At 42.0% G+C, this 15097-nt stretch overlaps 1 protein-coding gene across 23 annotated transcripts in view; it reads left to right on the forward strand.

Moving 5' to 3' along the window:
• Nucleotides 1-15097, forward strand: part of OBSCN (obscurin, cytoskeletal calmodulin and titin-interacting RhoGEF) — a 305008-nt gene that overhangs the window by 121729 nt on the left and 168182 nt on the right. For 20 of the 23 annotated variants that reach the window (XM_030549887.1, XM_030549891.1, XM_030549889.1 and 17 more), the window contains 8 exons: nucleotides 1943-2209; nucleotides 3831-4097; nucleotides 5389-5658; nucleotides 6347-6613; nucleotides 8816-9082; nucleotides 11230-11502; nucleotides 12507-12773; nucleotides 14674-14940. In XM_030549887.1, the coding sequence (XP_030405747.1) occupies nucleotides 1943-2209; nucleotides 3831-4097; nucleotides 5389-5658; nucleotides 6347-6613; nucleotides 8816-9082; nucleotides 11230-11502; nucleotides 12507-12773; nucleotides 14674-14940 (2145 nt within the window). The remainder of the gene's footprint in view (nucleotides 1-1942; nucleotides 2210-3830; nucleotides 4098-5388; nucleotides 5659-6346; nucleotides 6614-8815; nucleotides 9083-11229; nucleotides 11503-12506; nucleotides 12774-14673; nucleotides 14941-15097) is intronic. The other 3 variants (XM_030549894.1, XM_030549896.1, XM_030549900.1) reach the window with 3 other exon arrangements.

Here is a 15097-nt window from a genome sequence, read left to right on the forward strand (position 1 = left end):
GGTTTTTCAAATCTGGGTGACTGAGCAACGAAATGGCAGATGGAATTCAGTGTTGATAAATGCAAAGTAATGTACGTTGGAAAACATAATCCTAACTATACATGCAAAATGATGGGGTCTAAATTAGCTGTTACCACTCAAGAGAGAGATCTTGGAGTCATCGTGGATGGTTCTCTGAAAACATCTGCTCAATATTTAACAGCCGTCAAAAAAATTAACAGAATATGAGGAATGACTAGAAAATGAATAGATAATAAGACAGAAAATATCATAATATCACCATATAAATCCATGTTATGCCCACACCTTGAATATTCCGTGCAGTTCACGTTACCCCATCTCAAAACTGATATTTTAGAATTGGAAAAAGTACAGAGAAGGGCAACAAAAATTTATGCATGATATGGAGACAATGAATTTACTCTTTCACATAACAGACGAACCAGGGGCAACTCAATGGAATGAATGAGCAGCTGTCGGTTTAAAAGAAACATAAATACTTTTTCTCTCAATGCACAGTCAACCTGTGGCGCTGATTGCCAGGAAATGTTGTGAAGGCCAAAAGTATAACAGGGTTCAAAAAAATTAAATAAGTCCACGGAGGGCAGGTCCATAAATGGCTATTAGCCAGGTTGGTCAGGGACACAGTCCTATGCTCTTGGTGTCCCTAAGCCTCTGACTGCCAGAAACTGAACAATAGGGGATGGATCACACGATAATGGCCTGGTTGTGTTCATTTCCTATAAAGCATCTGGCATTGGCCATTATTGGAAGACAGGATACTGAGCAGAGGACCATGGCTCTGACCCAGTAAGGCCATTCTTGTGCTTTCACCATGCATCCCCAGCAATATGTTTCATTCCTGACCTGGAGGTGCAACCTAGGGTAACTTATTATCTCTGTCCAGTCAGCACTTTGTCTATAAAACTGCAGTCTTGGGTGATCATTGTGATTTTTTTTGGAGAGAGGGATGTGGCACCTTTCCACTAACAATGGAAATTAGTCCCGTGATTCATCTCAAATAGGCCATTGAATAGCCATATAGCCATCACTTGATAACATCTAGATGCTACTGACCCGTATCAGATTCGTACTAGTGGCTTACAGGTGAAAGGTTCCAAATTGCCAAGCAATCCCCTTAATCAGCCAGTCCTGCGACGAAGAACATTTCAGCAATCTGTTGGCTATAAGGAAGGTAGGCTTCTAGCTGAACCCCTTTCTTTTGAGTTCCTGACCAGCGGCTTAAGTCCCATCTCTGTCACAGACTTCCTGTGTGACTTTAGGCCTGTCACTTGATCCTTGTATATGTCAGTTCCCCATCTGTAAAATAGGGTGAATTACATTTTCTTTCTTGCACCCTTTGACTGCCTTGTCTGTTTGGAGTGTAAGCTTTGTGAAGCAAGGGCTGATATTGTGTGTGTGTGTGTGTGTGTGTGTGTGTGTGTGTGTGTGTGTGTGTGTGTGTGTGTGTGTGTGTGTGTGTGTGTGTGTGTGTGTGAGGTACCTAGCACAGTGGGACCCAGATCTCAGTTGGCACATTTAGGTGTAATAATACTATTACTTTATAATATGTGGCTATGCCAGGTAGGGGAGGGGAGAGGTCCTATCATTTGAGAAGGAATTAATTATTTTTTAATTAAAATAGTTTTGTATATTGCAAGGAGAATAGATGGTGCTGCACAATATGAGAGGTGGGTTTTGCATTGGATGCCTTATTATTAGGCTCAATACAAGAGTGACTAGGTGAAATGTAACAGCCTGTGATATACAGGAGGTCAGAATTGATGATCTATTGGTCCCCTGCTGGCCTTAAACTCTATCAGATCTGTGATTCTGTTAATGATTTTATTAATTATTTATCATCATTGTTGTGATGATTTATTTATTTGTTTGTTTACTTGTTTGTTTGTTTGTTTGTTTGTGCAACTTTGGTTTCTTGCAGCCCGGCAGGTGGCGATAACCAAACACTTGCAGGATGTGGAGACCGAGGAAGAGAGCTGCGCTGTCTTCTCTTGCGAGCTGTCTCATGATGACGAGGATGTGGAATGGTTGCTGAATGACACCATCCTCTACACCAACAGCTGTAATGAGATCAAGAAGATCGGCAAGTGCCACACTCTGACACTGAAGCAAGTCACGCCAGACGATGCAGGGACGGTGACCGTTAAGACGGAGAAGGTGTCAGAAAGCGCTCAACTGAAGGTGAAAGGTGGGTAATGGCCCCAATCCTATGGAATCATTTAAGAATGTAAATAAGAAATGGAAAAGAGTTATTCAGTCGTCCTGTCCTTTCCCTGCCAGTGCAGTGTAACTCCCTATAGGCCTTCTCTACCCAGAATGTGAGTAGTTAAGTAACATGGATCCTACCTCTTCCCTTAGGTGTGAATTTTGTAGTCCAACTGAAATTATTAGGAAATTTGACCCGATATTCTGCCAAATATTTCCCTTGTTCAGCATTATCCTATTACTTCTCACTGTTGTAACCTGGATCACGCTGAAGAATTCTTTCCTCTGCTGAATGTTACCTTCAGAAACCTATAGATGATTATCTTGTATTGGCCTTTGATTATTTTTAGCTAAACTCCAGTGTGTATCTAATGGAGCACAGCAGACCACCCCTTCCTTTCAATAAACCTATTCTGGAATTAGACTGTTTCAACAGCAAGGAAATATTTTGTCATGGATACGTATGGATCTTTGGTGAGAAGACAACAGAGGGAGAATCTAGAACTGAAGGCTCTTTGAGATTTAGTCCCCAATTCCCTTCAGAGAATCTGAGATTTTCTCCCCGCTTCATGTCCCCTTTAGAGAGTCTGAGGGATTTACTTCCCGAGTCCCCTCAGAGATGCTGAGGGGTTTACTCCCCCATCCCCTCACAGTCTGCCAGACGTTGTTCTATTTTTCTATACACAGAGAGCAAACATGCACTTTTAGACAAAAATGTGTTTTAAATTAAATTAAGGAAAATAACAAGGTGTTGGAAGGGGCAGTAGAATCTCCATGAGAGAGAGCGCATTGTGTTTCTCTCCTGCTGCTAACATACTGCATTAAGTGTAGAGTGACATGCAGTCTCCCCAGCTGGGGGGAAGGGTGGAAAAATAAAGTCACATCTTTTTCCCTGGGGCTCATTTTCTTTCTATAACTCAAAACCACAACCAGTCAACTCACAGTAATGGGTATTAACTAGCTGAACTCTTTCCAGCTTCAGCCAATTGGGAGGGAACACAGCCTTCCCTTGTGTTGGTCCTCCCTGGCTACAATGGTGAGACCTACGACCCTAGGTCTCTCCTGTTGGCTACCTCTGCTTTATAGCTGGCTTCCTGTAGGACATGACATGCTTGCTCCGAGTCATGTGCCCTCTGGTTACAACTGCCGGTTTTAAAGGGCCCAAGGGCCATAATAGGTCCTTTGCTGGTGTGCACATGTACCCCAAGGCCCAGTTACAGGCACTGAACTGTAGAGGGAAATATGAATCATAACAGCCACAGTACACCACAAGGAGCACCACGATTCTGTGAGACCTCAGCACTGCAAGTGACTGCCTGTGGCATGGAGATGCAGATCAGCTGCTCCCACTCATCTCTACACCCCTGCTCCCACAACAAAGAGGTTGATAAAATGGTGGTCCCCCTCCCTCCAAAATATATTCCAGGGACATGAAGTGTGAGAGTCCCTTCGATTCCATATGTATATGGTCATGGCAGCACTGAGCATGACAAGGCTTTGATTAAGGCCTCTTCAAGCAACTGGAAAGTACAGCAAGTTGTTTAGTCTGAATGTCCTGTTTTTTTTCTCCCTCTCTCCCCCAACCCCCCATTAATTTCCTTCAGAGAAGCCCATCGTCTTCATGAAGGCCTTGGATGATGTTGTTGGGGAGGAGCGTGGTGTGATCACACTGGAGTGCGAGCTCTCCAAACCAAAGGTCAAACCCATCTGGAAGAAGGATGATGTGGAGCTTACCCCTGGTGACAAGTATGAGCAGATGCAAGCTGGGAAAACACTGTGTCTCATTGTTCACGATCTGAACAAGAATGATGCTGGTTTATACACATGTGATATTGGCACTGACCTTACCAAGTCACGAGTCAGTATTCAGGGTAGGTGCAGCTGAAAACAATGGTGTTCTTTTAAATGGTGCTATAAATGAGTGCTGCATGCTTCTACTCTTTGAGTCACATATTCTCCTTCATGAGACACAGTAGTCTCCACTTAAAAATCAATATTTATCAGTAGTTACCAAATGATACATTGATGTCTCTGCAGTCACAGTTATTCCCTATTCTAAGCATAGGGAAAAACCATGACATCTCAAATAGCATCGAATGGTACCTGTTCGAAACTCATAACATTTTAGTGACAGATATTGTAGACCTGCAAATATATCAAGCACTTTATTTGCTAATTTTCTTCCTAGATAAGGCATATTTTATGGCTAACTTTCATAAGATGGCCAATGATTTCTCCTCTTATTTATCATTCGTTTAGTTTATGAGGCCTTTGGTATAGCAGAGGTGCAGATTGCTGCACACCTCTCTGCTGGGTTCAGCTGTTTACTGGATTGAGCTATGGAGCAAATCCTTCCGAACCTTCTGTGATTAATAAAAATGATGAGCCAAAATGACTGACAAACTCCTTAATAAAAATATTGATCATACATATGCACTCAAAGGAAGAAATATGGGTTTCTTTAGAGAAAATAACATGGAGTTTAACATATATCAGTTGTTAACTTAGAGTCTATTCTGGGGAAACAAAAACAGAATTATATCATCCATTTAAAAAAAATACCCACAGGCCACTGTTCCTCAGTCCTTGTGACTGTCCGTAGGAAGAAAATGTCCCAAGTTTTTCAAATGCCCATCTGTTCTGAGACAGATCTGGAGCCGTCTTAGGTGGGACACAACATGGCAAACAATCACTAACATAACATCCCATTTCTCAGAGCCAATGTGAGTGGAGACCTTCATCACACACACAGGTGTAAAGGCTTCCTGACTGACACTCTTGTCTCCAGCTTTCATGGAATCTTGGCTCCATTTCACAGAGGATGCTCGTTTTCCTAAGCATGCCCATTCAAGTGCAAGCTGTCCAGGGGTCTAACAAGTCCCTTTCCCACCCCTACAACTCAGGTGTTTAGTGATACCAATGTTCAGCTCTGGGGCTACACTTGGCATCAAGGGATAACTTATGAGTAGTTCTGCCACAATACTGAATATGCAAATGGAGGATGCGGTGCTTTCCATCTCTCATTCTTCTAACCCTTCAGATAGCAAGTGTTCAGTATTGTTCTTCATGTGAATTTTAAGCCTTCTCAGGCCTCTGACTGCTGTACAATACCACTTTTCTCCAATCCTAAATAATTGTACCACCCGCCTTCTTACCTTCCAGAACTGAACATTGGTATCACTAAACGTCTGAAGAGCACTGAAGTTCAAGAAGGGGAGAATTGTACTTTTGAGTGTATTTTGTCCCATGAAAGCATTGGCGAGTTCCACTGGCTGCTGAAGGGGAATGAAGTTCACAGTGGTGGACGATTTAAAACCTTTAACAAAGGGCGGAAATACACCCTCGACATCAGAAATGTGGTTGCTGCTGATGCTGGGGAAGTAGTCTTCACTGCTCGCAACTTGAACTCCAAGGCCTCGCTGGTTGTGAAAGGTAACAAGTGAAGAGATATTTCAGAGTTGGAGCAATCTCAAAAAATAGGTTATCTCAGTAAATTGTAAAGGCAAAATCCTTATCTCATTGAAGTAAATGGCACCTTTCCCATTGAATTCAATGGGATGAGGAACTGGTCTTAAAAACTTGAAATATTGAAACATTTTGTACTGGTTTAAAGCTTTTAAAATAAATGTTTATGGTGGGGAAGGGAATATTGAAAGTGGCCTCATCTCTGCCTGCAATTTTCTGAGTACTATTAATTACAGGTCAGAAATTATAGGTGCAAATGATTGCAGGTGCAAATGCAGTTAGATGACTAGCTACTCAATTTGCACCCACAGTAACAGCATCCTTAATTAACTATGAATGCAAAATGGTAGCCACCAAAGTGAATGCCTTTTTTCCAATAAGTCCCATTCTGTCATTCTTGTAAGTAATTAATTGTCAGTTCCCAATTGCTGCTCATTGACATCCAATAAATACAATTAACGTCTACTAAACATGAACACTTGCTTTCCCTGCATATAGTTCTATCCAAAAGTAAATCAGTAACGTGATGTGAATTATTTATTCTGTTACGTGAATCTATATGAAATGATTTTGTAGATAGAAGGAAGCCTAATTCTCCAAAAAATGATAAAGTTCCAGAACATGGATTTTTAACAGATATTGTTGCTTCCCTCAGAAAAACCAGCAGAGATTATAAAGCAGCTGGAGGATAAGACAGCAGCAGCAGGCCAAGACATCAACCTGAGCTGTGAAATGTCCAAACCTGACACAAATGTGAAGTGGTACAAGGATGGCAAAGTGATCCGGAAAAGCCAAAAATATGACTTGCGCCAAGAGGGAACATGGGCCATACTCGTCATCCATGATGCCATGACCAAGGACACTGGGGAATACATGTGTGAGATGGAGACATCTAAAACTAAAGCATCGGTCACAGTAGAAGGTCAGTGGACAAACACCCAGGAGCCTGAAAGTATGTAGAGTAGGGCAAAAAACTGCAAAACTTTTGAAGAAGTTTTATTTCACTGGCTTTTTTAACAGAATTTTTTTTTGTTTTTCCAGACTTCGTACAGATTTTTTTTTTTTAGCTTAGTAATTTCTGAAAAAAAGGTCACCATTTTGAAGAGCCTTACTGTGTGACTTAACTGACTGATCTGCATGAACAATGGCAAGGGAAAGCCCCCAAACACACACTGAAAATGATATAAATGAAAAATGGTTTGAAGTTTGTTAATGTTAATTGCACCGTAAATGTGAGAGTAATTAGACCACAGTCTATGCCAAAGAGGAGTCCAGTGGTTAGAACAGGAGACTGGGATTTAGAAGCGATTGGCTGTATCCTCATCTCTGCTGCTGACTCTGTGTAACATCTTTGTGATTCAGTTTCCCTATCTTTACAATGGAAATAGTAACACTTGCCCACCATTATTATTACTTTTATTATTTAACATTTATATTGCAGTAGCACCATGTCCCCCCCAGCTCTGAACTCTGGGGTACAGATGTGAGGACTTGCATGAAAGACCCCCTAAGCTTGTATTCCACCAGCTTAGGTTAAAATTTCTCCAAGGCACAAATTCCTTTCCTTGTCCTTGGACAGTATTTCTGCCACCACCAAGTGATTTACACAAAAATTCAGGGAAGGGTCACTTGGAATCCCTATCCCCCCAAAATATCCCCCAAGCCCCTTCACCCCCTTTCCTGGGGAAGCTTGAGAATAATATACCACCTAATTGCCTTAGCAATGTGAGCACAGACCAGACCCTTTGTCTTCAGGACACTGAAATCAATCAGTAAAAGAAGAACTTTATTATAAAGAAAAAGTAAAAGAATCACACCGGCAAAATCAGGATGGAAGGTAACTTTAGAGAGTAATAAAAAGATTTAAAACACAGAAGATTCCCCTCTGAGCTCAGCTTCACAGTTACAAAACCAGGAATAAAACTATCTCTGTAGCATAGGAAAATTCACAAGCTAACACAAAAGATAACCTAACGCATTTCCTTGCCCTACTTTCAATTTCTGTGGTTTTAAATGGATTATTCCAGGTATATTTTCAGGAGGAGATGTATGTGCTTGGCTTCTCCCTCTGTCCAAAGAAGGAACAACAAAAGAGAGCAACAAACAAATCCTCCTCCCTTCCCCCCAGATTTGAAAGTATCTTCTTTTCTTATTGGTCCTTCTTGTCAGGTGCAACTAGGTTATTTCAACTGCTTAACCACTTACAGATAAGGCGATTCAGTACAGCTGCCGAGGAGGGATTTTATGCTACCCTTCCCTCTATATTTATGACACTCCTAAAGGCCACAACTATTACCGCAGGCACAAAACAGACCGATAATAAATTACAATCCTTCTTCCAAGGAGTTTGCAATCTAAAAACCAAAATGTAACAGGTGGATGAGAGACACCTTTCCACCTCTGCACAGCACTTTGAGGTGTTGAATAAGTGTGAAAATATTCTTATTAATAATGATGAATAATAATACATCAAGCTCTGACCTTTGTGCTCAGTGCTGTATTATTTGAAAAATATCAAACCAATTCCAAGGCAATCCAAAATTCTTGTTTTAAGAGCAGGGCTGGCTCCAGCTTTTCTGCCACCCCAAGCAGCCAAAAAAAAAGATCAGCAGCGGCACTTCGCCAGCAGCTCAACCGTGCTGATGCTTCTGTGGCAGTTTGGCGGCAATTCGGCAGCAGCTCAAAGGGGCTTAAAATCTATGAAAATCAGGCCAGGAGTTGTAATTCAAATGAAGGCCTGGATTTATTCCTAAACTCATTGTACGTGTCACTTTTCAGTACTATGGGCTAGTGAACTACCTCTGGGTATCTTTGCATTTCTCACCAGCAAGCGAGAGAATTTCTGGCCATGGAATTTAGTACATTGTCTTTCAATTCTATAACAGACCATAGGCATATCCATTACAAGTGGCCACAGAGAAAGGAGACTAATGACATTTTGTTTCTTTACAAGCATCAACAGCTTGGCTCCTGGGCATGGTAGATATAAAAGTGCTGCCGTTCTGATCCAATCTCACTTTGGACAGCTGTACATGATCACAAAGCAGCGGAGACTTAGGTCCAGTGTGTTTTTGATGTACTTGAGGTCTATGTTGGGCTAACCATTTGTTGTCACTTTCCTCAGAAAAACCCAATCGCTTTGTGAAGGAGCTTTCAGATCTGAAAGCTGATGAAAAAGGAGTCGCTGTTTTTATGTGTCAGACTGAGAAAGCCGCACCCACAGTCACCTGGCGGAAAGGGATGGTTGAGCTCAAGACAGGCAAGAAATATGAGATCATCCAGAAAGGGAACATCCTGCAGCTCATTATTAATGCCTTAGAAAAAAGCGACAGTGACACGTACACCTGCGACATTGGCGAGGCCCAGTCTCGAGCCAAGCTAATCGTGCAAGGTATGGACGGCTTGAATGCATGACCAAGTACCGCACGACTGTCAGATGGCAGGAAGTGTGTGTGTTATAATGCTGAGCTCGACTTACTGGCAGCTGAGCAGAGTGAGTTAAGGAATGCCAATCAGATTACAGCCTAGAACCGGGCGGGCAAACTTTTAGGTCTGAGAGCCACATTGAGTTTCCGAAATTGTATAGAGGGCCAGTTAGGGGAGGCTGTGCCTCCCAAGACAGCCAGGTGTGGCCCTGCCCTCCCCATCTGACCCCCCCCCCGCTTCTCTCCCCTTGACGGCTCCCCCGAAACTCCTGTCCCATACAACTCCCCCTATTCCCTGTCCCCTGATGGCCCCCCTGGGACCGCTGCCCCATCCACCCCTCCCTATCCCCTAATCACCCCGGACTCCCTCTCTCATTCCTGACTGCCTCCTGGGATCCCTGCCCCATCCCACCACCCCTCCTCCCTGACTGCCTCTGGAACCCCTGCCCCTGACTGCCCCCCCAGTGCCCCATTCAACCCCCTCCTCCTTCCGGACTTCCACCCCGGGACCCCTGCCCCCATTCAGGGGTTCAGGACTGGAATAGCAGGGGCTGTTTCAGATCTGGAACTATATTGACTGAGGCAGGGTGAGGCTGCGGATTTGCACTGTGACTCCCTCCGCCCTACACCTGCCTCAGGCAAGATTATGTACCTTTGCACAGTCAAAACTGTTTTAGTTAATCTAAACGGTGCCCATTTGGTGGGGCAGGAAAAGGAATTCCTCGTCCTCAGCACCAGATAAGCACTGTCAATGGGAAAGATGCCTGAGGCAAGCAGCAGGATTAGGGTTTTCAAGTTAGGGTTAAAGTTATTGGAGGGAGTGAATGGCAACTGGTTGAGTTACCTCTGATGTCACGTTGTACAGAGGAGCTCACGGTACTCTGATTGCAGCACCAAAAGGACTCTGTCAAGGGGAAATTGTTATTGAAACAAAACTGATAAAACAACAGAAGAGAAGAAGAGGAGCAGCTTAGATGATTTACCAATACAATTTTAGGTTCCATGGTAGTGTCTTGTAAAATTGCTATGGATTCAGGGATCATAGAATCATAGAATATCAGGGTTGGAAGGGACCTCAGGAGGTCATCTAGTCCAACCTCCAGATAGACACAGCAGTCTTGCCCCTCCCAGTATCTGCCAGTTCATCTTACAAAAGAAACAGTGTGCAACTCTCTAGCTTTCCAAAAGCAGCAATTTGTCCTAAAATAGAGATGACACAGGGTCTTGCATAAGATGTCATACAGTGTCTATTGTATAGTGTGAAAGATTTCTAATGCTGACTTTAAACAACTTTGCTGACCTATAAAATATTTGATTTAACTGCTAGAAAGAACAATGTTATTAAACTCAAATATAGGACTGAAAATGTGGAACAAGCTTAGTCCATGAAAACTGTGGGAGTACCTTAGTTTTTGTGGTTCAGTAACACTTCCTGAATTTGTGTTGTAATTCACAGTGACATCAGGAATATCTTTATGTACAGATAATCTTTTTTTCTTGCTTTTAGACTGATTTACAGGACTGCTTCTTGATTTTCCTTTGACAGATAAATTACTAACATAGTTCCCAATTTAAATCTCCATTCATCAGTGTGTTTGTCATTTGGCTGTTTATAGAGAAGTTGGAATCTGGCTAGTAGCACCGCTAAAGAAGAAAATTGTATGTGGTCTAGCAAAATACGATAAATCAAGATGTTTTGGGAACATCCATTCAATGAACCTAGATGTCCAGAACACATGGCATATCAAGGGCCTCGTTCTTTTCTCAGGTCTATGTACTGGATTTCATTTCTGATATTCTAGGGAGATTAAAATATTAGAATTGTAATTTTCCCCTGAGTGTGTACTGGAATCTTTACAAATCAATGGCATGTAGCTTAGTGTCCTGAATTTGTCTTCATCCTGTTCTGGTATGTCTTGTAAATATTTTTTTTTTTAATTCTTTGATCAATAACAATGGAATTGTATTTAAACCTTTGGTACCAAGATTCGTGTTCCTTTCACAAAAGCACTCGTGTTCGAGGTCACGTCATTGGCATTCTCCTTTGCCTTTATCTGAACACAGGGATAGAAGCTAAGGAGTCCAGCAATTGATATGTCTGTGTTCCTTTCAGGCCAGAAAATACTAATAACTGAAGATCTGGAAGATGTTGATGTGGTAGAAGGAGAATCTGCCATGTTCAAATGCAGAATCTCTCCGGTAGAATATAGCAATGTGCAGTGGTTTTTGGATAAAACCCCACTTCATACCAATGAACTTAATGACATCCAGTCTCAGCCTGGAGGCTATCACTTGCTAACCTTGAAAAAACTGTCACTGAAGGATTCGGGGGTCATTACCTTTGAAGCTGGTGATAAGAAAACATCTGCCAGTTTGGTTGTTAAAGGTAATTCAAGCATAAAGGCTGCAGGAAAGGATAAAGAGATTACAGGCCAGCACTGGGTAGTGGTATATGTGTGCAGGTGGAGAGAGAGCAGTAAAAGATATAAATTAGGTTCTGTGATGTGAGTTCTTTAGTTAGAGAAGTCAGTATTGAGGAACAAGGGAGAGAGAGGCAAGTGGAGAGTGTCAATGAGGTCACATGACCTGAATGTAATGAATTCAGGATCCATCCTGTGTACCTCTTGGAGTCATAAAATAATTCTTCAGTATGCAGAGCTGAGTAAAATACTTGATTTCTGCTGCATCAAATTGAACACTTTTTGAAGAATCACATGAATAGTTTTGGAAGGGTGAAACTTTGCACCATTTTATAACATTGACATTGTTCTGCAGAATGAGCAGCTGTTTTCAGAAAGCAAAAAAAAAAAAAAAGCCGCATTTACTAGAAAAACACTGGCATGTAAGTTGCAAAAACGTGTGACGATCTGCTGGCAAAAACCAGTTTCCGATTCACTTCTTTAAAAACCACTGAGAAGCCAAAAGTCAACAGTTGATTGGTTCTGACCAATTTGCATTGCCATGCTCTTCATGTCGGATCAGTTTTCTCACTGTGCACATGTACGCTTATTGTTTAGGCAGAAGCATCAAGTTGTGCATTGTTCATATTGAAGGAGATCTAGGGGAATTTTCCTGAGCTAGTGAAATTCATACTTCTCCCTAGTTTATGTTAAACCATGCCTGTCGTACGTGACTTATCTCTGATTCATATTCTTCCACAGAGACATTTGCCCCCTGGATTTTGCTATACTGTACCAGGCATTTTCAAAACCAGGTCTAGGGGTAGAAAGCCTCACGGTGAGGGCTTAATGCCTCCCATCCCCAAATTGTTCTTTTCCGATAATGACGTTGCAGAATATTGAACCAGATCTTTGGTATAAATAATCCCATGTAAGGAATGTGCTGCTCCCCTCCCTCTGAAAATCTCAGACAAGTTTTATGTGATTCTAGAGAAGCCTTGCATCATTACAAAGGAGCTTGTTGATGCCGAAGTCATGGAGGGAGAGGATGCCTTTCTTCACTGTGAAACCTCCCAATCAGACAGCCCGGTAAAGTGGTGCAAAGATGGGAAGACCCTTAGAAACTCCTCTAAGTATAAAATCAGCCGGTCGGGATTTGAAGCCACGCTTGTCATTCATGGGACAGACAATAGAGACAGTGGCCGATATGAGTGTGAGGCTGGAACAGCTAAAAGTAGTGCAGTTGTCACTGTCAAGGGTAAGGAAGTTTGGAGTGATGCTGCCTAACATAAAGGTCAAAATAACAATTTAACACCTGGCTGCAACTGAACTGACAATTAACTCCATCTCTTCACACTGTAATGCAGGATACGTTCTGACTAACTCAGCTGGACAGCCTCCAGACAGGTGACAAAGTGTAAAATAGACAAAACATTTGTTCTGAGATTGAAATGAGCTTCAGAGTGCAAGGAAAGACGGGCCGGGGCTGGGTGTAGTTTACTGAGCTGAAAGGAAAATACCCTTCTCAGTTATGCACATGGATTTTCAGTCAGTTTCCTTATGTGTGTTCATCTCCTGTGAATGTTACTGAGTCCTCCATGTACGTGGGAGGAGCACCATTTAGAACTGAGTTCTGGAGAGCAGGATTTTGCCCTAAAAATGGAAGGAAGGACTATTTTAACAATGTGATGAAGGAAAGCTTTGTGGTTGTCATTCATCTTGATTTGTTCGTTATGCTTTTCTACCACACTAGGGACTGATCCAACTCCCATTAAAGACAATAGAAACACTCCCATTGGTTTCAACAGGAACTCACTCTGACAGCTGGGGGGAGAGTATATTTTTATCTAGAAAATAAATGCATTGTTTTATGTTACATAGTAGCTACAATCGATTTGAAATTTATCCTCTTGAGGATTAAAGGATTTAAGCAAATAGATTCAAAAGATTCCCTGTGGAACAGTAGATGTAGATGACCCCCGGGATAAGGACACATGTTATAACACATTGTATTGCCATGACCCTTCTAGCTATGAACCCAGGAAGCTCACTCAAGAGTTCCAGAATGATGAAGTGGTAGATAAAGGCAGTGCCACTTGAAAGATGTGAGTGTGCTGAAGTAGGGCTGAAAATGGAATGGAGGAAAGGAGCTGTCATTCTTCAGCCAAGCAACTAGTGTGTGATGAATCAGAAAGTGTAAGTGCTGAGCTGCACATTCATAACCTTGTGCTAGAAGACAGTAGTGAACACGTTTGTGAAAACAGAGACCATGAAGCAACAGCACTTTCTACTGTAACTTGTCTGAAGCAAGAAACCTCACCTCTTCCACAGTCAACACTACCAAAAATGTTGGATGCCACCTACTCTTCACTAATTCACTTTGCAGTCTGAAATCACTCTCTCTGACAGAGCCTGTGTAGGAATCTTCCATGGGAATCTTTTATCTATCTGCTCAGCTTTCTCTCTGTGTATGCTTTGCAGTGTTTGCTAAGTTAGTACATCTTCATGTCTGATAAAAATGTGTCTGGCTTCCTATAAGGAGAAGGGATCCTTGACTGGGAAAACTAATGTGTCCGCTACTGTTTGTCATGCTGTTTGTCCTATCCTTGTGTTCTCTTTCTGAATGTATTATTTTACCTCGCTAGTTCTCTTCTTTGTATGGCAATGGGCTAGCCCTGAATACCTTTCTGGAGTGTAGTCCAACTTCTCACATCCCTGACTGACATCTGCAAAATGTAGTGCTAGAAAAAGGATACCTTTAGCTAACTGCAGTGACAAAAATGGTGTGAAACAGTTCCCCTCATCTGTGTATTCAGTAGTTCACAGCATGAAGCAGGCATGGAAATAACGATATAGGGGAGTCGAAGATGTCCAGTTTCTCTCATGATTGGGCCCTTAGAGAGTCCCCACATGCTATAGAGATCTCATGCTATTAAGTGTTTAAACCATTTATATAACATTTGTGGTGTTATTAATAATATACTGCACTGACAGCTGGAGATGGATTATTAGAATCTAAGCAATTTTTCATCCTGGTGTTCTGTGATTCTATATCTTACGTGAAAGGGCTCGTATGGGATGAAGCAAAAAGGGGAAAAGCGATTTCCAGGCACTCTTGTTTTCTTGAATGGTCACAGTCTGCAATTCTACATTTTTAGCTCTGCCAGTTCTTTTCAAACGAGAACTCCAGAATGAGGAGGCTAAAGAAGGAAGTCAAGTCAAACTGACCTGTGAGCTTAGCAAACCTGACATCCCAGTGAAATGGACAAAGGGCGATACAGTTCTACAACCCAGTGACAAATATGAGTTAAAGCAACATGGCACAGTTGCAGAGCTCATTATTCAAGATGCCAAATCAATAGATGCTGGAGACTATACCTGCAGCACTGGAGAACAAAAGACAACTGCTCGGGTGAAAGTAAATGGTAGGCAGAGCTGGTAGATCTCAATTTATTTTAGTTATGTAGTGCTTAATACATGTGCTATATTTTAACAGCAGTTCTTTATTATAGAGGGGCCAGTTATGAGTCCATAGTTAAGGTTTAACAGTAATATGTGTACTCAGTAATATCTGTGTTGCTT

The sequence above is a fragment of the Gopherus evgoodei genome, chromosome 2, assembly GCF_007399415.2.
Source record: "Gopherus evgoodei ecotype Sinaloan lineage chromosome 2, rGopEvg1_v1.p, whole genome shotgun sequence".
NCBI classification, from domain to species: Eukaryota; Metazoa; Chordata; order Testudines; family Testudinidae; genus Gopherus; species Gopherus evgoodei.